Here is a 24,722-nt window from a genome sequence, read left to right as displayed (position 1 = left end):
ACATAAAGTAGTAATGATGAGCTTCGACCTGCGACAACATTAAAGTATCGCTTATATGTTCATGCTTCAGTAATAACAATTCAGTAAAACACTAACTCATCCTGCATTATGAGTCATTTTAGTTTGGATACTTTAAGTACACCTTTCTGATAATACTCTGTACTTTAACATCTTAAATACTAGTAAAGGAGTGTTTTTACTACCTTTACTTCAGTAAATGGTCTGAATACTTTGAATCATTTATAGTTCTGGAGACCAATTAAAATCCCAAACCCTCAGTATGTAAACAACTGTGAACCATTCATGCTATCGTAGTAAAAAGTGGGTGGCACGAGCAACACGCCCCTCGCTCCTCAAATGGGAAGTCAACGGACACCACGTGCCCTCCTTTTTGCCTTGACTGGCTCGTGAGAGGGCGGTACGTGTGACGTCGACGGGGCAACGATACAAAAACACTGCGCGAAAGTACGACGCTTCAGAGAAGTGTCAAGTGCTGTCAGAAGAAGATTACTATTTTATTTTTAATTTTTAAAAGTGATTAAGGCGCGTGCACAGAGAGTGGAATCCACTGCAGGTTTACTGCGCTGTCACATCTGTGGGTCACTTTATTTTACAACAAGTTTATATAAACTTCCTAAAAACCACGTGGGAAGAAGTCAGCAGTGTTCATGTGTGACATATACAGCCTGGACTCTCACTGCGTGTCTCCACGATGCAACATGAGTTGGGCGATGGAGCCTGCTAACTTCTACGAGAGCGCCAAGCTGGGGGGCGCCCCGCAGCTCGGCGTCTGCAAGCCGGGCAGCAGGAGCGAGGAGGACGGCGCCATGGTGGAGCTGAGCACCGCCACCGCGGCCATGTACGACGACGAGAGCGCCATCGACTTCAGCCAGTACATCGAGTCCATGACGGCCGTGCCGAACCTGGAGCTGTGCAACGACGAGCTCTTCCTCGACCTGTTCAACAACACCGTGAAGCAGGAGAAGCTGGATTTCTACAACATGCAGAGCCCCGCGCCGCCGGGCGACATCCAGCACCAGCAGCACCAGCACCAGCAGCACCTCCACCAGCACCAGCAGCTGTCAGCCGCGTACGCAGCAGCGGAGAAGAAGGCGGACGTCGGGCTGGATAAAGGGGCGTTTTGTGCGCCCATCAAGCAGGAGTCCGACTGGAGTGACAGCGACATGTCCTCGTCCCTGCCCTCGCAGATCAAGAGCTGCGCGCAGACTTCCGTCAGCCTCACGACGGGACAGCCGACTCCCCCCACCACCCCGGAGCCCCTCTCCAGCGGCAGCTCGGCCAGATCCTCCCCGCGGAAGGGCGGCAGGGAGAAGGGGAAGAGGGTGGACCGGTACAGCGTGGAGTATCGACAGAGGCGAGAGAGGAACAACGTCGCGGTGAGAAAAAGCAGGGACAAAGCCAAGAGGCGCAACGTGGACATGCAGCACAAGCTGCTCGAACTGAGCTCCGACAACGACAAGCTTCATAAAACTATCGAGCAGCTAACGAGAGAGCTCTCCGGGCTCAGAGATTTCTTCAAGCAGATGCCCAACTCTTCCTTTGCGGGCTCCGCGAGCCGGTGATGGACTCGCGAACCTATGGACTGAGCTATTAGGAGACATACCTCAACAGACATTTCGTTTTTTACCATCTGTACCAGATGTATTTTAAGCTTACCATAATGGCACTGGAAAAAATATATATATGATGTTGCTGCCATATTTTTTGTGGGATTTCTCTCTGTATTAAATTATTTTACCACTGCATTTACATGATGATATACCTGATATGGTACATGTTATATAATTCCAAACTTTGTATAAGAGCCAGAGCATGATCTTTTATATAGTTTGTATGAAACCCTTGAAAACATTTTGTTTATGGAATCTATAATAAAATTGCTGAAAAGGTGCAGAAATCTCCTGGTCTGAGTAGTCTTTGGTACACTACATGTGGAGGGAACAGCTGGAGCATGTTCTCAGAAGAAGTGAGAGTGCAACAGGAAATGGATAGTAAAGTCAGCAAAAATACAACTTTATTGACACAGTGTAAGTAATCTTAAATACAGAGGTAGATGAGGGGGGGAAGATGTTTTTTTAAACCACTTAAAGAAAGTGTTCATAGCCAAAAGTCCCAGTTGATGAACCGCGTGGGCTGCTCTGACAGACTGCATGCCACTGGTCTACCCTTGGGCTGTCAAGTCCTGGTCCACAGGATCACATATCGCTAACACAAACAAGATCTTGCCTTCTTCCAGCCTGTTCCCTTCAGCCTCAAGCTGTCAGGGAGGCCTTCAGAAGGGAGGAGGGGGAGTGTGAGAGAGAGAGAGAGAAGGCTGAACTGGCTCAGAGCGAGGCCTCTTGTGCAGATCCTTGGAGCCGACTGAAGCCTGAGGATTGATATCATTAGCTTCTCTCCCTGACAGCCTCAGAGGCAGATCTCTTCCAGGCCGATCCAGAGGGCCGGTTTCCTGGTGACGACTCGGACGTAAGCGGCGAGGGGGCCCACCTCTCTTCCCAGGACATTCTCCACATCGTAACCTGGGAACTGAAACACACTTTATTTAAAACCATAATGCAGCCTTTAAAACATTCCCCCACACTAACTGCACTTCTTAAATGTAGTTTTTTTTTCCAAATCTGCTGAAGTTGCAAGAATATCTGAGTGCACGTCAGGCCCCGACCTATGCAACCCTCCACATTGGTCAGCAGCGTTTCTAATGTATCTAATCTAATGTATTCTGCACTCACGGGTTCCCCATGTAAACATCATTAATGCCTACAATGCAAATAACACTGCCACCACCTACAAGTTATACAGGAATGTTATTAAAGTATAGCGTAAAAACTGCATGCAAACTTAAAAAAAAAAACAATCCCTAAATACAACAGGTGGGTGGGAGACTACGTCAGTATTTTGGCGGCAAATTCCTTTTAACTGTTTAAGTGACGAGCATGACTCAGGTTTTTGTGTGTGTTCAGCACAGAACAGGCTTTATCACCGTGACATGAACAGACGACAGTGCTTTCGGGGCATACTGACAGAAGATCAATGCAGCCCAGAGTTATGTCACAGTTGGCAAAAGCAAACTCACCCCCTGACCCTCCAGCGCTGCCGTGTTCAGGATCGACGTGATCGTCTTCTGCTGCAGCTGTTGGGAGAGATGAAAAGATTCGGAGCCATTAATGTCCTTTTAATTATCGCCTTGATGTTGCAAATGAAAAACAAATGCTGGTGAGTAACAGATTGATAGAAGGGGCTGAAACATCAGCCGGCTGATAAGAAGGAACGCTGCTCACGTTATCAGTTTGGCTCTCTTAGCTTCCTGATAAAGTCACAGCAGGTTTTACATCATAAAAGACGCCGTCATGCAGATGTAGGGACGGGTTTTATTCATTAAGCCTCTTTAATGTGCGGCAATCTCAGAGGAAGGATTAAGTGTCTTGCTCTAGGACACTTCAACAAGACGGATGCTCTTTGTACTGCCAATCTTCTGATATTTTAATTTTATAATTCTCTCGCTGCTTAAGCTTTTCACACAGCTTTTTTTTTTTTAATTCAAGCCATAGTTCCATGTTTTCTTGCCAAGAATTAGATGAGAAGTTCAATACCGCTCACATGTCTGCAGAGTAAATATGTAGCAGTCGGTTAGCTTAGCACAAATACTGGGAACTGCTAGCATGGCTCTGCCAGAAGGTAACAAAATCTGCTGACCAAGAAAGCCTGGGAGAAATTCCAAGAAGCAAACTGGAAGACTCCAGGAAGTTATTGGTCCCAACTAAGAAATAGTCTGACCCATAACCTCCCATAAAACTGCAAGTCACCGCTTTTACACATCGGCTTTTGTAAAGATTAAACAAATGATATATAACATGTTAATTATTGAGCTTTAGAGGCGTATTTCCATCTTTGGACAGAGCCAGGTTTTGTCTTAAGCTAAGCTAAAGGCTGCTGGATGTAGCTTCATATTAACAGACACATTATCAAGCTTCTCATCTCACTTGGCAAGAACGCGACTACTCCTTTAAATTCTTGTGAGCTACGCTGTGTAAAATCATACCGGATCAGCCCCTCAAGCATTTTCATTTCTGAAGCCTGAATCACCAAACAGTGGACGTTCAAATGCAAACTTAAAAACCCCAAAACACTGTTCTCACCGTCACTTTTAAAGTGCAATTAGTTAATGAAGAACTCAGGAACACGTCCAGCTGGATCCTCGTGTCCGGCTTGTCCACCGACGACTTACAAGAAACACAGCGGAAGTTTGAACTGCGGAAAGGAACATAAACGTGTTTATTCGCCGTGATGTTTGTTTGCATGAACATTAACAGTAATTTTGATTAAACGTGAGAACTTTACGGTCTTTCAGGGAACATCTCTAAGTTGTCACTTCCACAGTGGTTGCAGGCCGGCCAGGAATGAGCAGTGGTCTCATCCACACCAACTATCACCCCTGCAGGCAGAAAATAAAGTGTTAAAGTGTTAATATTTACACGCAAAACAATCTTGGGAAACAGACTTTAGCTTATCTTTTATCATCAATGTTATTTACATTTTAAGTTATTTTCAAGGAAAAACACTGACGCCTAACTAGAAGAAACGGATACATGATCTACATAGGTTTCAGAGTGATTGTACGTTTGTGACAGGGTGTAAAGAGATAAACACATCCCTTTCATTTTTATCTGAGATGGCAGTGATAAAGGCAGCAGAGCGCTCCCTCCGTGAACACCATCTCACTTAACAACCAGAGCTGCTGCTCCACAAACAAACCCGGGGACGTAAACGAGATACCGAGTTTAACGCTGATAAATTGCAGTTGCACGTTGCGGTCTGAGCCTTTTTCCACTTGTAATTTCCAGAAGATGGTATCCGCGCACAAGTGCAAAAGATAATACGTTTTGTTTTCTTTTTCTTCAGCCACCTGACCAAACACGTTGGTCCGGAGGGGCCAGAACCAAGAGGGCTCAGTTTGATCTTTGCCCTCGACTGTGACACCGAGTCGACAGATGCAGATTGTTATCCGTTTCACGCTGGTTTTCTTCTTTCTGCACCACATTTACATAATTGGAACGACTTAAAGAAAGTAAAGCAATATTTAACAAAAGGACTAATTCAAACAAGGTTGATAAAAACAGCACAGCAGGAGTTCTATGTTTTAATTTTGTTGCAAAAAGTTTTCTCGACATATTTGATGTTAGACTAAACGTATTAACGTAAAGTAAAATGCACACCGCGTGTATGCGATAGAGGTTTAGGGGAAACAATGTTCCTTCAATCTGCAACTCATTTCCAGCAGATCATTGCACCCTCATCTGCAATTGAAAGCCTTCTGGGGAGCAGACATGTTGATTTCACTCACAAAATGACGTGAGAATTGATTGGAATCCAACTAAATTCCATGTGTTTTTGTTTCCTAAAGTCCTAAACAATGACAGCCTGAGGACACTGAATAACAAACAGCGATGCCTTGAAGCCAGATCAAGGCCTCTCGCTGAGCTGTAAACTCGCGCATGAGAAAAACAAGTGGGTTTCTTCCCCTGAGAAAACAACCCATCGGGCATGTTCTGCAGGAATCGCATGAAAACCACAGGAGCCAGTGAGAGAGGGAGGAAGCCGACCTGAGAGAGAGCAGACGGAGTTGGGTGTGATCTCAGGACTCAGGGGATCCAGTCTCACAGGTTGGGTCGGGGTCTCCGCCCGAGGCTCAGGCAGCGAAGGAGACTCTGGTCTGGACGAGGACGTGAGATCAGGGCCCACGGAGCACATCTCAACCACTGACTGCTCCACACACAAGAGAACACCTAGATTTTGGAAATTTTGAAATGTTACTACACAATATGGATGTGAAATATGCATTAAACTAGATCTCCGATTGTGTTCATCCCCAAACCAGCAGACTAGTTCTGGTGCAGAGGTGGAAGAAGCTCTCTGGAACCACAAACGGTTTCACACGACTTTTTATCGCATATGTAGTAATACTCCTAAAACACACGTACACAGACTTGTTGGAGTTTCCCTTAGAGTAAAAACACAGAGGTATAATGAACACATTGAACTTAAAGGTATACTATGTAGCTTTGTCAGTTGTAAACACAAAGTTTGCTTCCTGCTCGGCTCAACAAGCCAGAGAGCGCAGCAGTGAGCGAGCTCAACAGTGAATGAAGAGAGGGAGCGGCAGTGAAACAAGAGAAGTTTTGCTCTACACACCTCCGCACATCGCAACAGGAAAGGTGCCGCAATGCAGCCGAATCGCACACTGTGGCCCGTCAGTGATTGTGTCTCCGCTCCGAGGACAGAGACGAAGAACAGAGGAAACACTGAAGAACACACAAACGACGTCACAACCCCGTTGTTCGTCAAATACCGCCACTTTGTAGCAGAGAGACGCTAAAGGGTGAGGGATGAGAACGGGCTGCAAGGCCTTTTGGCGTCGTTATTGGCTGAGGGTTACACCCCCGCGAGGTGTTCTTTGCGGACGCTCGGAAACGTCCCGAACACAGACAAATTAGAAGAAGAAAACACAGCGCCACTCATTTCTCGGGGGTCAAAAGTAATGAGGGATTACTTTTCTGTAAGTGGTTTTGGAAAATGCTGCATATTACACCTTTAAAGTATCAGAAGTACTCATGTAATATTATATATGACATTAGATAGTCAATTCTGACGCATCAGTGTTAAAATAGCGTTTTACTTTTTGTTATTTAATATAATCTTAATATTTCTATACATAATAATAAATTAGACACAGGTGACATGTTAGTGCACGGCCACGTCTTCTGCTTTTGTTACATTAAGTACACACAACCAAAATACTGCTTTACTTTTACTTGAAATGCAGGACTTTAGTAATGGAGTACTAAGTACTTCTTCCACCACTGCAAGTAACTAATGACTTTAGCTGTCAGATAAATGTAGGGGAGTAAAAACTATTTTCCTCTGAGATTTATTAAATTAGAAGTATAAAGTAGCAGAAAATGGAAATACTGAAAGTGAAGTAAAATAATCTGCATGTTGTACTTTGGGTGGAAAGTCAATAAGTGTATTCACTACTGTTTGGGTGACATGTGCACGGCTCATGACATATAGTGGTTGAATGGCATGTCATGTCACGTTGAAACTCTAACCGTGTTCTCTGATGGCATCTGTGAATGACATGCGACAGGCGGCGGGGGAATTTAGTGCTTCGAGGACACAGGAAGTGAGCGCACAGGAAGTGCTGACACACAGGGCCACCGTTCGCCTGCGGGGCCTCTCGGGCTCCTGAAGACTGGGGTCTGTCAGCACCAGCCAAACCTCACCCTGGCCTACATCACTACTCTGAAACACAAAAGGAACAGACGGAGAACTACTCAGAAACAGAATGACCTAGAAAGAAACATTCTTACAAGGAAACGTTACTTAAAAAGCACAAGTTAGATGCAAGTTGTATCACCTGAAAACAGCTTTGAGGAGATTATTCGTTCAACAAGCTAAACACCCCAGTGCTGATTACCAGAACAACAACATTACAACGGTGTATCTGTGTTTCAGTGGTGTGAGCGCGAGGCAAAGTCCACTTTGTTCTGAGATGTTATCTGATCTTGGTCAAAGTTTAAAGGTCTTACCAATCAATGGTAAAGCAAGCACGCGCACACACACACACACACACACACACACACACACACACACACACACACACACACACACACACACACACACACACACACACACACACACACACACACCTCTCTACGTCAGCGCTCAGTCTTATCAGTTTGTTGGTTCAAATGATCTCAAGAGGAGGACTGAGGAGCTCCAGAAGACACACACACACGTGTTCATCGTGTTCTTCCAAAGTCAAATTCAAGTACCTGCATGTTTCTCTTGTACAGAACAGTGGCGACAAAACTGCAGCGACAGGTTTGACGCTCACTCTGGGAAAAAAAAAAAAAAAATAGATTAGTCATCACGGTCTGCAGCAAATTCTAGAAAATGTTCTGCATGTGTGTGTGTGTGTGTGTGTGTGTGTGAGAAAACGCTCACCTGCAGTATGTCTTGTAAGGTTTGTTTAGTCGGAGGGAGGTAGAGCGGCGACACCGTTTGCTCCTCAGCAGGTTCCACTGAGCTCTCCTGACCAGACAGCAGGTAGCAGAAGCTCGGAGCCGCACCTGCAGATCTACTTCCCTATAAAAAAAAAAAAACAAGAAAATTCCTAAATACGTGTTGTGTGTGTAAAATGCAAAAGTAGTGGTGTGGATGTAGCCTAAGGCTCTCAGGGCCACCGTAGTTTTCATTTGATTCATCTCTGGATGTGTGCAACAATGGTTTCAGTATTACGGTATAGCAGTTCTGTTATATTGCAAATACAAGGTGCCGTGTGGAGTTTCCTTGTTAAGACAAAATGCCACAATTTGTGTAGTTCCTGCTTCGAAAGTGTGATGAGCTGCAGCTGAATATCTTCTGTGGTTTTGGTCGGACAACACGTTTTATGGACCAAACAAGGACTTCATCATGAAAACAATCATTAGTTGCAGCCCCAAATTCCTATTATAAAAATGAGAATATATTCCCTAAACCAGAGGCATGATGAGGGTGCATGACTGGTGAAAACTTACACTGCACATACTCGGTGTGTTTCCATGATCTTTAAGAGGCATCACTGGGGGCCACAGACTGTCTATCAAGCTGAAAAGCCTGGTGCTCCTGAGAGTGAGACACAAAAAAATGGAGAAGGAAAAAAAGAGTAAAGCACTGAAAAGGGTGTGTGTGAGTGTGTGTGTGAGGGGGTGGAGCAGGAGAAACTGGTGAATAAGGGACTTTAACGGGAAGATAAAGAGCTTTAACAGCCAGTTTCACTTCCACTGAAACGCAGCTCTGTTAAGACAGAGCTTGTTCTAACAAATTGGCAGAGAGCATGCTTGGGCTGGCAGAACACACACACACACACACACACACACACACACACACACACACACACACACACACACACACACACACACACACACACACACACACACACACACACACACACACACACACACACACACACACACACACACACACACACACACACACACACACACACACACACACACACACACACACACACACACACACACACACACACACACAAAAAAGGGTGGGAAAACAGTCCAACCCTATATGTAAATCACAATATCATTGTGGTGCAAAAACAACAAGGTTTAGAAAAACTATGACGAGTGATTGTTTTAACGGTTAAAGTTTTAGGTGCTCAATTAGTGACGTTTGTCTTCCTTCATTGTTAATCTCAGTAATGACAGATGGAATTTAGATGGCACTCGATATGCTTTTGTGACGTCTCATTCCCGCTCAGCTCACACTGAAAGGACTAATAAATAAGTAAGTAGCGATGACAGGACACGCCAATCTTTTGATTCGCCGTCTCTTCCCTCAGAAGAACATGTTGAGCTCAGGGTGGCCGGTCAAAGTTTAGCAATTCAACCATGAAGTGTGTGCCGTCATATCAGCCAGCGGTTAAACAACCTGTTAGTCAGCCCGTAATCACAGGGTTCCTTTGTGTGGAACTGGTTCTGCAGCCCATTCAAGTCCAGTGAGGCCTGCTCAAGGATGAGTAACGACAAACTAACAGAACGCATTCAACTCACTCTGATTTTCACACTGAGCTTCCTTCTGTGTTTGTTTGGAGTAAGTTTCAAGTACGGCTTTTCTTTTTTTCTTTCTCTTTGGTCAACAGACATCCAAGAATAGGTAACCTTTCTGTGAAAATACCGTCTTTACCATCAGGGCAATATTGACACGACACACTGCTCACACAGGTTCCAGGGCGGCCTCTGATTGTTTGTTTAGAAACCACACACCCCTCAAAAGACTGATACTCTTAAAGAAGTAGTTTCACATCTTAAATTACGCTTACTCACTTTTTTTTTTTTTTTTTTTTTAAGATGAGAAGATAAGACACCACTCTAAGTTGAGCCAGAGGCTGGTTAGCTTAGCTTAAAATAAAGACTGGAAACAGGGCAAACCGCTAGCACGGCTCTGACCAAAAGTAACTAAATCTGCTCTCAAGCGCGCCCATTTTCACGTTGTATCTTGTTTGTTTAAGTCAGATTAAAAATTGTGGAGTTAACTTTGGATACAGCCAGAATAACTGACTCCCATGCTTTCAAATCTTTATGCTAAGCTAACGGTCTCCTGGCTGTAGCTTCTTGTTTACCATACAGACATGAGAGTGGTATCAATGTTCTCATCTACCGCTTGGAAAAAGGCAAACAAGCGCATTCCCAAAATATGTCAAACTATTGCCACACGGTTTACATTGTGTGATGGGCTTAGATTTCCCTATATTTACTGGTTCTAAGAAACTGGGGGGGGGGGGGGGGGGGGGAATGATGAATGCCTTATTTACCCCGACCAGACCAACGTGCTTTTCCGCTTGAGCTAGTACGATAGCCCATGTGTGAGCAGTGGAGATGGCCCATCCATCACAGGCCGACCACAGAAAACCTCCAGAGACATTATAGGCTGCGGTGGCACTGAAAATGCTGATGATGTAAACATACCCCCAGCTGGTCTCTAAATGTTCCCATGTCAATTCTTCTAACTGCTGCTAATCTTGGACCCTGACTATGGAAACTCACGAGGGACACAGAGCGTGCCGTGCACCTCGGTATCACTTTACATGTAAACACAGTTGCACCGCCGGTAGGACAGCGTCGTCGGGTTCATACGAGCAGCACAACATTAAACCGTCATCCTATCGCAAATACTGGAGATTCACACATTAGACAATGATTGAGCTTGAGGCTCAGTGCCTTTATAGCACAAGGCCCTGAGGCATTGACCCGGGGTTGTTGTTCCAGATGGCTCAGGAGCGAGATTAGATCACACAGAGCAGAAATCCATATCGCAGATTGGTGTTGGTCTCGGGTTGAAGTTGAAGTCAGGTGAAAAGCTACGCCGGGTTTGAGGGCGTGGGTAGAGTGTGTGGGTCTCACCTTTCTCGAGTGACCCGCTGCACCACTTTAATGCCTCTCAGCAGGCAGGTCCTGCCCCGCCACTTGTGGCAGTACTGGTGGAGGTCGTCCTGGCGGGGCAGGAAGTGGACCTGGACCACGCTGAACGTCCCGTAGCTGTCCTGGACGAGCACACAGAGCCTGGGAAAGACAGAATTAGACTGGTTTGATACACTTATGAATACTTCCTAATCATGTTAAACGTGTCCTAGGGAGTACAAAACCATTTGTTTATATTCTCCCACCAAAAGACACAATATGCGTATTGTTTACATCCATGTTTACTTGCTAGCCGCCTTCTTCTTCTCGGCTTTTCCTGGTGTATTGCTATGCTTCTTTGCACATTACCATCTTCAACTGTTTATCAGCAGAATATTGTGAAACAAGCAGTAGATCTGTGTGTCGTCATTACGTGCGACGTCGCACAATAACAACAAAACTGGAGCACACTTGCAAAATCATTGCTCCTTAGCGCTACTAGTGGTCAAAAGCTCCACATGGCATCTTTAAATTTATGTAGTTGAGTGTTATTTATTTGAAAAACATAATTTGACATGACATTGATTTTCCAAGAGTGTATTTTTTAGGACACCTACATGTTGCGTTTGTGTTTCCATCAGCTGCTGTCGTTACGTGCAGATCTGAACATCTTATTTTCCTCTTTATCTTTCTCTCATTGTTCTGCCAACTCTTCTACTAATCCGCATGGATCATTGCGATCAAATGCAAAACAAGGAACAAAAATGCACTCGGCTGCAAAACTTCATGGGCGTGTTCGCGCTGTAATAACATGAACGCAATATGTTTGGTGACTCACACTGTGAGACGGTGCAGATAGAAGTTGCGAGTGATGAGCAATTCACGCGGCCTTCAGCAGCCGCGATCCATTCGTTGTGAATTTGCGGCTTCAAGTTCTTGAAGTTAAAGAAGTTGTCCCTTTAACTTTTACGCCAGCATGAACAAGAACTCCCTAAAAGTTCTCAGAATGACTGAAAGTTGAAACTTTAAGCGTAATAAAGCAACTGGGCAAACTCAAATGGAAATGGAACCAACTAGTAAATTGAGATTTTGAGTTTTGTTACTTGACTCAAGGATTTTTCGGGAACTTGCCAATACTTAGTGTGCAGAGTACATTTCTGTTTCTTTTGTGTGCTGCTTTAGTCCTACTGGGCTATACCAATGAATCAACTAAGTACTTGCATTGAAGATACTATTATAATAATCAGATTTTGACAACTCCCAACATGTGTCTTTTAAATCAGACAATGCGATCCTTCTTTGTTGTATGAAAAATTACGAGCCATTAACACAATTAAACATTACGAGTGACACGCCAACAATAAGGGATAGTTCAGACATTCGGAAGGAAGTGTTAATGCTGCTGGCCGGTTTGACAGGCTGCTGCTGACAGGACAGACCTTTGGCCCACAAAGTTGTGAGCAGTTGGCCGCTTCGTATTCCTGCACTCTGCTGCTCCCAGTGAGGGGGGAACTGGAACTGCTGTAGGCTCCAGTATCTCAGCCAGTCAAGCCCAGACACGGCCCGGTACCAGCCCCGAGAGTAAACAGTGGAGTTCATATCCCCTTAGACAAGCAACAGTCAGGGAGGAGGAGGAGGACTGTCAGCGTGCCCATAACGCATGTGCATGCATGCGCACATCGCAGACATTTGGAAAGTTTTGAGGCCGTTTTCAACCACCTGATTAAGCCTATAAACGTCCTCTGTTGGTAAACATGGGGTCTGTCTGTGTTTGTTTTCAGAGACCTGGAAATAGATATCTCAATAACATTCCTGCAATGACTTCTGGTGGCGTCGGCCAATGTTTTCACCAAGATTATTCTCAGTTGTTTGCTCTGTTCACAATCCAAAATCAGAGCTATATCTGGGAAAATGCAAATACTGAGACAAAGAATCTTTTTTGGAGCTGCACACAGCTACATCCCTTGTTAATATGTTGGACACTTTGTCAAGTCTGACAAGAAAATGCCTCAGGATCAAAAGCGAGTCCCTAAAAAAACAAAAATAATATTTGCTACAGTTAGAGAGAAAAATGTGCTTCTGTCCTACGATGAACCCGGCCATGAAAAAAGGAACCAATAGGCTCCCACCAACACTAGTGCTCATTATTTATTGATCTGACTTTTGATTTAGTGGTTTGTATATAAAATGTTTAACTGAAAAATTATGTAAAAAGAGGAAAGCAGCAAATACCTACATTTGAGTAGCTGCCAGCAAGTCTTTTTATCTGATAATTGACTGAACAGTTTCTGGACCAATCGTTTCACCAGCCAATTAGGAGCTCTTTATTAATAACCAACGTTTTTGGAACCTGCAGTATATCAAGATTATTAATGCAAATGGGTAAATCTTTAATGGATGCAATATCTTAACAAATAAGGCTGGCGAAACAAAAACTCACCGTTTCCTACTGAAGATGTTAATCTTTAAAAGTGTTCCATAAAAACATAGTTAGATTGTTCTTGAAAGGCTTTCAGAGTTCCTTAAAACATCTGGGAACGATTGTACATATTAGGTGTTCTAGTGAGTACTGACAACAACGCGATGGTGTTTAAGAGATCGACCGTGAGGCTCATTGATGTGTTGGTAATCGTTTTTGGACAACAAAGGAGGAAAGTTTGGGTATGATTAGTGCACGGAGGAACACGATATATATCAGGCTTTGGCTACAGGGGAGTATTTGTGAGCAGGATCAGTTCTTTGTGGGTTTGTTGTTCATGCGATTTGTTGACAATAACAAAACTATAGGCCATAAAACACCAGAAGTATACGATAAATACAGGCACATAAAACTTTCATGTTATAAAATCAAACAATATGATGCTGAGTGCAGCTGCTTCAGTCACATTTGGTGGGAATATAAATACACTTTCACTTCAAGAGCAGCTTGTCTGAACTTGTAGAAACTTCACATGAAAACCTGATATGACACTTGACAGACAGAAAACAAACAAGATGGGACTCTTAGTGGTGCCAGCTTGACATAAACAACCGCCTCCCCACTCTGTCCCTCCTTTTGCCCGTTAACAGCCCGACTTCCTCAAACAGTCGCCACTCACTCCACGAGAAAGCCTCTGTGCCATTGGCCAGCTTTCCTTTTCAGGCAGTTTTCAGGAATCTGTTATTGTGAGCTCTCACACAATTCTCAGCAACTACGGTTTTCTTCCAGGAACTACGATTCACGGAGCCTGTGAAAACACACGCACACAGACACGCTGTGTGCACATGCACATTACTTGGCAACGCACAAGTAAGTGACCCACGCATTAAGAACACAGCAGAGAGGCCTCATTGGTGGGGGGGGGGGCGGACAGGCGGGATTCCTTCCTATGTGTTGTCCACCAATCAGTGCAGGCGGAGTGATAAACACGGTTGTAACAGGATCCTTGCAGCACATTGTGTTCCTTCTCCACAGAGAGAAGAAAAAAGAAAGAAACAACTCTCCTCTCATCCTGCAAACAGTTAATCTTTTTGTTTATTCTATTCTGGATTTACGGGAACTTAACGTCTTCTTCAGGCATAAATATCACACTGGCCTCCCTCCCATGTGTGTGTGTGTGTGTGTGTGTGTGTGTGTGTGTTTGTGTGTGCGTGTTAACATAGAGGCTAAACAACAAAAGGATCAAATAAGCATGCTGACCAGGGGAGTGAGTCATAGAGGCTGGGGACACAACACGAGGGGTACACACTGTCCTCGTCTTTATACAGAATGGGGCAGTAAACGACCCACTACGTCCTGGAAAAGTACTACAAGCAGTAAAATATACCAAGAAGTTGTTGTTCAAACCTCGTATAAAGAGGTATGAAAGTGTACTTGAACAACTTATTGGATTATAGAAACACATAAAAAAAAAAAGAAAAAAAAAAAAGAATGTCTTGTGATTAAAAATGTAACTTCCCAGATGCAGGGATTGAAGAGTCATCCACATATTTTGAATGGAGGCCCTCGTGGTCGCCTCCTAACCTCCATCCTTTCACTTCAAGCCGAGCCTGATGGATCTGGTTGAGTAATGAGAGGAACAGGGAGGACAGTGAAGGAGCGCTTCCGGTCAGAGGGCGGCGTTTGTTTACCAGCCAGCAGAAGCAGCATGGCAGGAGCGGGTGTCATATTACAGCCGTTTAGTCAGTTGGCCTGTCAGCTGACTGGGGCTCTCCTTTCAACACAGAGTGCCCCTCGCTCCACTCAGAGGAACCAAAGCTTCTCTTTTATTACTCAGCAAAGAACTACAACAACAAGCCCGGGGAGGGCCAGGCAACGCCAGGTCACGCTCGCTGGATTTGATTCAAATAGGTCGTTCACTGAGTCAGGAACAATAATAAGACCACTCGAGTAAATCTCGTTTCAATAACACGGGGAGCTTTGAAGAGCTGGCACTGCAAGTCGTTTTAATATGAGTTAAACTGTTTTGTAGAAAGGTGATCGGACTCCATGTCACTGGACAGAAATATCGCTTGTATTATTGAAATAAGACTTAAAGCTGTAGTCAGAAGTCAATATCTTTGTATCAACAATAGGAAAAATAATGTGATGGAAAATTAGTCACAGGTAGTGACAAACTACTGTGGATCAACACACGACTCTGCTGTACTATACTCTGGAGCGTTTTAGTGTCTTTCAGCTTATTGTTTTGGTTTTACAGCCCACAACATCTCACCATCAACATTTCCAATCACATCAGGCAGCTGTTGCTGAAAAAAGGTCCGGTAAAGAATCAAACATACGGTGATCAGACGTAGTGGCAACGTCCCAGTTTCAAACTGGGTGTCCAGAATCTCGACAAATATCTGAAAGACACTAAAAAGGTCCCAGTTTTCAATAAAGTCGGTCTTCTTAAGGCCAGTAATAAATGATAGCATGCCTATGGTGCGTGCATAAGCGCCTCAAAGGTGGTACACTTAAGGGTCCTGGTTTGGGGGGTTTGAATGTGTGGTCATTCTAACCAAACAGCAAACACAATGCAGCATTTAGCCGGAGGTGGTGGAGAACAAAAACAGAGCTAAAAGAGAGTGAATATTGAACTCTGGATTAACCGATTAATCAAATGGTATAAAATGCAGACTACAATTTTCTACAGCCCAAGTTGATGTCTTCAAATGTCTTATTGTGTCCGACCAACAGTCAAAACCCAAGACATATTCCGTTTACCATCATGTATGACGAAGAACAGCCTCAAATCCGCACATTTGAGAGGCTGGAACCGCAATTATCAAAATAGTTCAAAATCGGCAACTCGTTTTCTGAAAATCGACTACTCGTTAATCATGTAATCCCTCAAGCTCCACGATTTATTTATTTCCAACGAATATTATTATAATGTTTAGGCTCCACCTTCAGATAAAGTAACCAAAGCTAAAACAAACTATTCCACTCAACTGAACCGTTTCTGTACTGCTAAGACTGAGCGGCGTGACACTTTTACACCCCACATAAAATATACTTGTGGTTTTCTTCATAGCATAAAGGTAATAAAAGCTGTTGCAAACCTGTTACACCTAGCGGTGAACAAATGGGCACCAATTGAACTCCGGCTTGCTGGCGCACGGAATTCTGAAACGCATCACGCTGTCTTTCCCGAGAATTGGACAGAGTTGCTCACAAAGGGGCTGGATTCAATTAAGAAATGTTTGTGTCCTTTGTCAAGCAATGCCATATGGCTGGAGACAGTGCGAGCGCTTTGTGGGGCCTGCTGCGCTGTGAACCATATCTCGATCACTTAAGACACATTGTGCCACCAAGGAGAAGCATGGAAGGCTGAGACCGAGGAAACCAGCATGCCATTCTTTTTTTTTTTTTTTTTTTTACAAAAAGCGTAATTTATACTGTGGGAGTCAAGCATACACAGACGATAAAATGTGATTCTCTTTTGGCATCAAGTGACAAACTAAAAGCCTCACTTGGCCGCTAATTATCCGCTGGTTCAACAGTACCTGGTTTTGCCTTTTTCTGGAGGAGGAGGAGGAGCTGAGGAGGACCTTGAGGGAAGTCTGGGCTTGAGGATGGACACGGGAGAGCAGTGAGGCACAGGGATGGAGTAAACTCTCTGGACCACCACCTCCACGTCCTGCCCCACAGAACCAGCCTGGCCGAGCCCCTCGATAGCTTCCAGTAGAGAAACGCAATGTCTCGCTAAAACTCCTGAAGTGAGCGAGCCGGAGGCAGCAACCTGAGGAGAAGAGGAAATGAGACTTACACCTTAGGGCGGCATTGGTTCGATAAGTTATCAGTTAGTTGATTGGCAGAAAACTAACGAGCAAGTATTGGGATTTTTAAGGAAAAATGCCTGTTTCAGCTTATTAAATATGAATAATTGCACCAGTCTAATAAAAGTTACGGACTGTTGATTGGACAAAACAATACCTTTCAAGATGTTAACTTGGATTTGTAAATCAGTGACACTATTTTCTGATGTGATAAAGACCCAACGATGAATCTACTTATAATAAAAGTAATGTTTTGTTGCATCCCTATGCTGTTTATGCAACATGAAGTCATTTCCCTTCACGCTACACAGTCATTTTGTGTATAATTTGTTGTGATCAAACACCATGGTGGTGAGCAGTGCTAACAATAACAATCGCCTCTTCTTTACGCTGCATTAGAAATCTGTTTTGAAAAGGAGGGCGTGGCCGATGGTGCCACATCTTTCAGAAGTTACTTAGTCACTCAATCGCTGCCAACATATATTTGCATGTGTTCAAAGCAAACACAGATTCACATTTAAGAAATCAAACATGCATGTAAACTTATTAAACTTATATCCTTTCAAAGACTGCATGCACCACAGAGACTATTTATTAATCTGTAAAAACATGTTGTGAAATGTTGTTTTAATGAAGACTGTTGACACAAGCCTCCTCATGTGTCATCATTGGCACATAAACAAGTAAACCTGAGTAGAACCTTTAGTACTGAAGCTCATTGACCTGATGACATCTGTGCTAGCAGCTGAGAGTTAGATACAGACTTCACGTAGTACGAGGGTTATTAAAAGTTACTTTGGTGTCTAACATGACCTATAACTTACTACATACAGTACACGTTGAATTGAGAACTTAATGTGAGGCACGTGATTGCGACATCAAAGCACTCGTACTTGTTTGGCATCGCTCTCCGCTGTGGTCCTGCATTCCTCCAGTAGTCCAAACGTCTGACACAAAGAACACGGGTTGCATCTTTCTGCTGAGAGCAGGCCTCTAGGAGCCGACACGCTGGATAGTTTGTTTGCAGAGTAGACTTTCTGGCTGAAGTGTGTGTTCAGAATAATATCACAGCGGAAGCCTTCGATAGAAAGACTTTGCCTGCAAAGAGATAGTTTGAGACCTTGAATTCACCATGAAATGAAACATAGTTGGGCAATGATAAACAGGTTGTGTTGTGATTGCGTTGATAACAGATGTAAAGACTGAGATTTTAAAGTACATTAAATGGAGTAGATTATTGCACAAACGTGGGGGGGGGGGGGGGCGCTGAGAGCTCGAGACTGAATGTCAAAGTCAGATAAGCTACCCACCACCTCCACAGGTTCCTTCACGAGGTACCACCCAGCACAAGATCAAATAAACGTTCTCCGAGGCAAAGAGAAAACACACAACGGATGCTTTTCGTCCTCTTTTACTGGAGGTGAAAAGATACATTTTCCATAGAAGTGAGGCTCTTAAAAGGCAACACCTCGCAGCTCGATGAAAACACTTTCCAAATGTGAAATCACGCTCGGAAAGAAATACTTCAACGAACGTCACGACCAGACTGCGTAAATGTGACCTGAAGTGCTCTCGTGTTTAATTCCACCCCGTTTGTGACCGTTTACCAGCTTAGATTTCACCGTTTGTGCCAAGAAGGAGAGGCGGAACGTCTCCATAAAACCCAACAACAACATTTCCGGTCAAGTGTTCTAACTCATCGAGGTAAATGACACACACACACACACACCTGAGTGGCACCGAGCCTGGGAATAAAACAATCTGAATGATAGATAATTATATGGCGCGTTGTTTAGAGTAAGTTTGAGTTATGGCTTAATTTCTTCCACATGTGACACGGATAATGGCGTGATGATGGCTTATAACTGACTCACAGCCAAGATCACCGAGTGACTGGAAGTGCTGAACATGTCGCGACTCGTCTCGGTGAACCAGAGAAATAAAAAACAAAGATAAAGCGGAAAAAAACGATTTGTTTGGAGGTGATTATTATTTACACTCGGTATACACCGAGTTGACGATGTTGGGTGGACCGAGCTGAAACGAAATGTAGTCTAATGCAAAGTTTTTGAAAGTTATGAAGTTCAGTTTCTGTCTTTATTTAGGTGTTTTTTTTAGAGGTTGGAGTTCTGTTGAATTGTATTGCATTAGACCGACTGGAACTAATATTCAGTCCGTCCTCATTGATTTAAATGGGAAAGTTTAAATACTTTGTCCTTTAACATATCAAAGCAGATCATTATTAACCATAATTAACAATAGAAGTGATTATAACGTAGAAAGAGGGTGGACACAACTACAAAAACATCTGTACGTCACTCATAGTAGAGTTAAATCAACAACTAAATAAAACATTTAAAAGATGGGTTTATCTTTACCAAGGTAGTATTTTTTTGCAGGTTTTTGTCCTCGACTGCATTGAACTCTTCATGGCACTGTTTTCCTCCGATGGATTATGTGCAGTCAAGCAAGACTAATGTGTGTGTGTGTGTGTGTGTGTTCATCTGATCCACTTCACACTTGGTCGGTGATCCAAGGACGTGCAACTTGGACAAGTGATACGTTCAATATGAATAAACTTTGAATAATCAAGCGACGGCGCTCAGGTCAGCGGTCGGCGCTGGGTTTTTAAGAGCTCTACTTCAGTTGAGCGTGTCGTCCGCTGCTCATCGACTGCAGGTCACTTAACCGAACTCTTCTTCACTTGCCTGGAGGCGACGAGCGACGAGCTCTTCCGGAGGATCAAGCGGTCGCCGCGCTACAAACGGGCGCCGCACACGATGTACAGTACGCACTGTACGCTTTGATTACTCATCCATTTGTCAATCCACCGGTATTCTGACAGTCAATAAATGAAGTCATTAATCAAGTGAGCTGATTACACTTCTAAAATATTCTCATCTTTCTATAAATCATATTCCTAAACCTCGTCAGCCTAAACATGCACACTAACTTTCAAAATGTTAGACTACATAATTACTTGAAATCTTTTTATTTTCTTGCACAGATAACATTACTTTACATTAATATATTTTATCATGTACTGTACTTAAGTATAATTTTGAGGTACTAAATGTGAGTGTTTCCATTCTATGCTACTTTATCCTAATACTGTACTACATTTACGATTAATACATCATTTGATAGTATTGATACTAGTAGTAGTAAGTAGCATAGTTATTCGCTACTCTTTTAGATTATGAATCAATTTAAAACATACGATCAGTTCGTAATACATGACGCCATGTTATACATGCAGCAGGATTATTAGCGCCACCTAAACCACCTATAACAGTAAAGTACTGTGAATCAATAATAATGAATATTTGTTATTATTATTCAATAATATGTCATTATCCTTTCGTTAACTGTCTAATCTTGGGTTAAAGCTTTACTAATCTTGTTTTTATTGCCGTCTTACTTCTTCATTTTGCTGTCCTGATTTAACAAATACTTGATGACTCTGCATAATCACAGATATGTCAGATACAACTCTTATCAGTCCAACATCTGATCAGAGGTCTGTTAAGTCAGCCAGAGCCAGAGCGGAACGTCCTGTTCAGGAGAACAGGTACAACGTGTGAACAGGAAGCGTGACCCCATTGTGAACAGGTGAGTGGGCAGCCGGCATCATCATCATCAGACAGGTAGCCGAGTTAAGGAGCGGCCCCGGCTGCTGGCGTCACGGTGAACAATCCCTGCAGGTATTTCCGCTCAGGCCACGGCCCACTCGCAGCAAGGCGTGGGAGGTGGGAGGAGCCAACCTACTCACTGCAGGAAGTTAACCCCTGCCGAGTGTCACACAGGAAACCGATTGGAGGACTTCATCAGACACTGATGCGCTAAATTCCGGGTTTTTCCACTTCAGCCTGTCCTGTCACTTTAAGAGTTGGACAAGTGAATATCTCTTCAGAGAATATGAAGCATGACATCAACTTTTATTGGTTATGATTTAGGGTTTTTTTTTAATATTGATTGATTTAAAATGTAGACCAAATGCTGTAACTGCTGGAAGTGGTTTACACTAACAAAGGAGGATTTGAGGATGCTTGTTCAGAGGAGAACTGATTCTTTGAAAGAGTAAATGGGAGAGTTTGCTGGGGGCTCTACTCCTCCTGGTGATTTCAGGAATGAAATACAACAGGAAAGGAGAGGTGCTAAAGCCAGAGGTACTTTCAAGCCACCATGTGTTTTCAATCTCATTCCTTTGGCTCCCTCCACTCTCTGCTCCAGAAAATAATCCCACTGTGTTTTTTCCCCGGCTTGCTGGAAATGACCTAACTACTGCCAGGAAGGGGAATGTGAAGCATTCCCTGGAGCTGTTCGTGACGTCAGAGCACTGAGGAGGCCCCTACGCTTCCGCCAGCCTGGATATTCCAGAGTACACTCAACCTAAACTCCCAACAGCTGGAGTCAACTGCTGCCTCGCTCCAGCTCCAAAACAATCCTAAAAACACACGCACGCTACCCCTCCTAGCCTCTCCGCCCTGCCTTCACATCTGGGCCTTTGCTGCTTACTATTGTGAGCTGAGAGCAGCACATTTTCATACTTAAAACCCAAAAGAAAAGTTTTTTTCCAATGCTTTAATGTGTTGTATTCTGTCGATCAGAATGCCTCCTCAGCATTATCTCATGAGGTCCTGTTACTCAGTCTTGAATTGTGTAACAGTGTCTTTTTTGTGTAGTTTTTTGAACGCCTGGCAGGACATGATGCCGTTAAAAATCAAAAACAGGGAAGTGCAAGAAAAAGTTAAACACTGATCAGTAGAATATTCATTTCTCACAGATTTGGGTCTTCCTCCCGTCGTCAGCTCTATTTGAAACCATATAGTTTCATTTATATATTCTTATTATCGCCAAAACACCAACCGACATGAAAATTCATCCAAAGCTATTTTGATAATTGATTCATTACTGAGGAATTTTGTCCGTCATTGGTTCAAGCGAAACTCATATAATTTGGTGACACAAATTCTTTTAACAGCTTGCAATTCATCTTAAAAAGCAGGAGAACCCCCGAAGGTGACAAATGGTCCTCATTACTTTACCTCCCAGTCAAAGTCTTCTGCAGCTGGTGCTTAACGGCTGTCACTTTCAGACCCCACTAACTGCCCCGCAGCCCCAAATATTCAAATAGAACTGCAGCAAAATGGGATTTTCATTTAAACACCCCCTGAGGACCCATTTTAAGACATGTGAAAAGACATGTTTCTCCCACAAAAAGTGTCAGTTAACAACGAAAGATATTGTAAAATGACATCTACTCCTTTTGACTCACTGCACAACATGTCTTTTCTGTTTCACTGAAAAGTCCAGTCTCAACGTATGTCCACAGGAGGTTTTAAGTTTCCTCATTACACTTTTGTAAGTTGCATACTGGACACAGCATTGGCTCCAAACTCGTTGTGATGTCATGAAACCCCGCTCATATGTTCACGTGTTAAACTCAGATTTAAGGTGAGCACAGAGAAGCTTTCCTTCGAACTCTGCACACACATTATTTTGCACAGTGAGGGTCAAACACCCAGGTAAAGGGACAAAAAGAGTGGAGGGGGGGGGGGGGGGGGGGCTTTAAAACATGAACTGCATCCTCTTACCATGGCGGGTATATGTGCACGATGTCTCTGGGTGCAGGGATCAGCTGGGCCGCGGTCTCTCTGTTGAACAACACCAGCACACGAGCTGGTCCCTCAGAGAGAGGCTTTCGGTGCTGGTGGCCCTCTCCGGGAGGCGGGCGGTGCTCGCAGTGTGCCAGTTGCACGCTGCACTCCTCCTGAACCTCCAGCACCTCCAGCAACAGCACGCCAGGCCTGTCCACTGGAGAGCAGATCAACAACAACACAGATGTTGAGTGTGTGTGCGTGTTTCAGTGTGCGTACGCTAAAGTGTACTCATGCTCTCACGGACTCTCGCTCTCCGTGGGACTCATTATGCGCTATGAGAGTAATTCTCTTTTACCATCGGAGCAGTTCGCACCGCATCACAGTCATGCTGTGACTGACTCAGCCCGAGCTGGACACGAAACGCAGCCAATCCCACTGGGTGAGTGTGCAAATGTTTGGAATTTCACTATGGAGCTGACTTTGCTTCTTTTGGCCCGAGCAATACAGTTGACAGATATAATTAAGAAAAGCAAATGGAGACAATGCCCTGAAGCTGTAAATCAAACCGCGATAAGAGAGCGACTTGGCTGCGTGCACATTTCTGTGTGTAAAGTTGATTGCATTGAAATGTGAAAACTGCAGCATGGAGCGCTCACAGTCGCTGCAGCTCAGCGTCTACGTGCGTTAACAGTCCCCGAAAGTGTCCGGAGGGGGAATTTTAATACGATAAGACAAACTCTTATCAAAAAGGGATCGCTAGAGAGCGATTACGTCTTAGCATGCATTTGTCCAAACATGAAATCGAAGCTCTTCATTTGTGCTCTGTGCGTTTAGGTCCCAGGTTACTAAATCATCCGAATAACCGCAGGCAGTCGGCCAAACCTGAGATCGTCCTCGAGTCCTCCTCCAGGCCTGTGTTACATAACACACTAAGAAAATTACGGCAACAAAGATAAACAGGTGTCATGTAACAGCATGATGATCTGGTAAGAGTATTGTTTCATTCACCACGCAGTGAGACAAACAAATAACACGCAAACTCTCCTGAAAAAGTTTAACTACGCACTCAGGACATCTGACTTGAAAGGTTTGAAAACTCGACATGAACAGAGCTAGTCATCAATGTAGAAAACATAAACCTCCACACTTTAACTCTTTACGCTAATAAACCCATCGACTGACCGCGAATGCTACGTTGCATCAGGTGGGTGTTTTTTTCCACAATCAACCGTCACCTGTAAGCTGCTGCTTGTGTCCTATTATAAGGACACACTTCACAATGAGAGAACAGAAGTGGTTTGGTTACACCGCAAAAAGGAACCAGGCAAGCAGTTTCCTGTCACCTACATACTGAGTTCACGGTTCAGGGCCACAGCGATCAGCCTCTCCATACGATCACACTGCTGAGAGGCGGGCTTCGTCCCACTCACAAATCAAAGTTCATTGTTGAATGTGAATGGTGATTCAGAGGCGAATGTGTGCGGTGTAACCGTGGAGAACACGTTAGGTTTGTGTTAATCACCTGTTGTTGTTGTTGTTGTTGTTGTTGTTGAGGTGTCAGAGATGGACTGGTGCCTCCAGAAGCTGACGGCTGACCGCTGTCTGCACTGGAGTCGATTCAGCCTCTCAGCGAGACCTCCACTGTACGAACAAACAAACAGACAATAGAGGATGTTGCTTGATGAACTCACGCGGCGTTCAAACAAAAGCTCGTGCAGAATTGTTTATCTCAAAAGAAATTTGATTTTCTGATGCACAACAGCAAGCTGTCGACGGCTACAGATAGCCATCTGTCAGATTCGGTGGGCTTGGAGATGGCGGTGACATTTAGCACCCACATCGTGACACCAGGTGTCCCTTTCATCACCGCCCTGCCGTGGAAACATTGACGTCTGGCAGCGAG

The 24,722-nt window shown here is 44.0% G+C and overlaps 2 protein-coding genes across 2 annotated transcripts in view; one reads left to right on the top strand and one right to left on the bottom strand.

Moving 5' to 3' along the window:
• Positions 1 to 491: 491 nt before the first annotated feature.
• cebpd (CCAAT enhancer binding protein delta) lies at positions 492 to 1,918 on the top strand. The gene has a single exon (XM_076098422.1). It carries the CDS (start codon positions 669 to 671, stop codon positions 1,581 to 1,583), a length of 915 nt encoding a protein of 304 aa, XP_075954537.1. The 5' UTR covers positions 492 to 668; the 3' UTR covers positions 1,584 to 1,918.
• A 100-nt stretch (positions 1,919 to 2,018) lies between these two features.
• The window catches only part of spidr (scaffold protein involved in DNA repair), a 28,495-nt gene continuing 5,791 nt past the window's right edge, over positions 2,019 to 24,722 (bottom strand). Inside the window, exons 7-20 of the mRNA XM_076097252.1 lie at positions 24,342 to 24,460; positions 22,814 to 23,033; positions 18,110 to 18,314; positions 16,944 to 17,179; positions 10,980 to 11,138; positions 8,598 to 8,685; positions 8,026 to 8,166; positions 7,854 to 7,916; positions 7,128 to 7,320; positions 5,622 to 5,804; positions 4,360 to 4,453; positions 4,158 to 4,269; positions 3,095 to 3,151; positions 2,019 to 2,547 (exon numbers count right to left, since the gene is read on the bottom strand). Of these exons, the coding sequence (XP_075953367.1) occupies positions 2,428 to 2,547; positions 3,095 to 3,151; positions 4,158 to 4,269; positions 4,360 to 4,453; positions 5,622 to 5,804; positions 7,128 to 7,320; positions 7,854 to 7,916; positions 8,026 to 8,166; positions 8,598 to 8,685; positions 10,980 to 11,138; positions 16,944 to 17,179; positions 18,110 to 18,314; positions 22,814 to 23,033; positions 24,342 to 24,460 (1,990 nt within the window). The 3' untranslated portion in view covers positions 2,019 to 2,427. The remainder of the gene's footprint in view (positions 2,548 to 3,094; positions 3,152 to 4,157; positions 4,270 to 4,359; positions 4,454 to 5,621; positions 5,805 to 7,127; positions 7,321 to 7,853; positions 7,917 to 8,025; positions 8,167 to 8,597; positions 8,686 to 10,979; positions 11,139 to 16,943; positions 17,180 to 18,109; positions 18,315 to 22,813; positions 23,034 to 24,341; positions 24,461 to 24,722) is intronic.

The sequence above is a fragment of the Anarhichas minor genome, unplaced genomic scaffold, assembly GCF_050575085.1.
Source record: "Anarhichas minor isolate MPS153535 unplaced genomic scaffold, ASM5057508v1 ptg000024l, whole genome shotgun sequence".
Classification (NCBI taxonomy): Eukaryota; Metazoa; Chordata; class Actinopteri; order Perciformes; family Anarhichadidae; genus Anarhichas; species Anarhichas minor.
The sequence above is the reverse complement of the archived record's forward strand: the minus strand, read 5'-3'. Positions and strand labels throughout refer to the sequence as shown.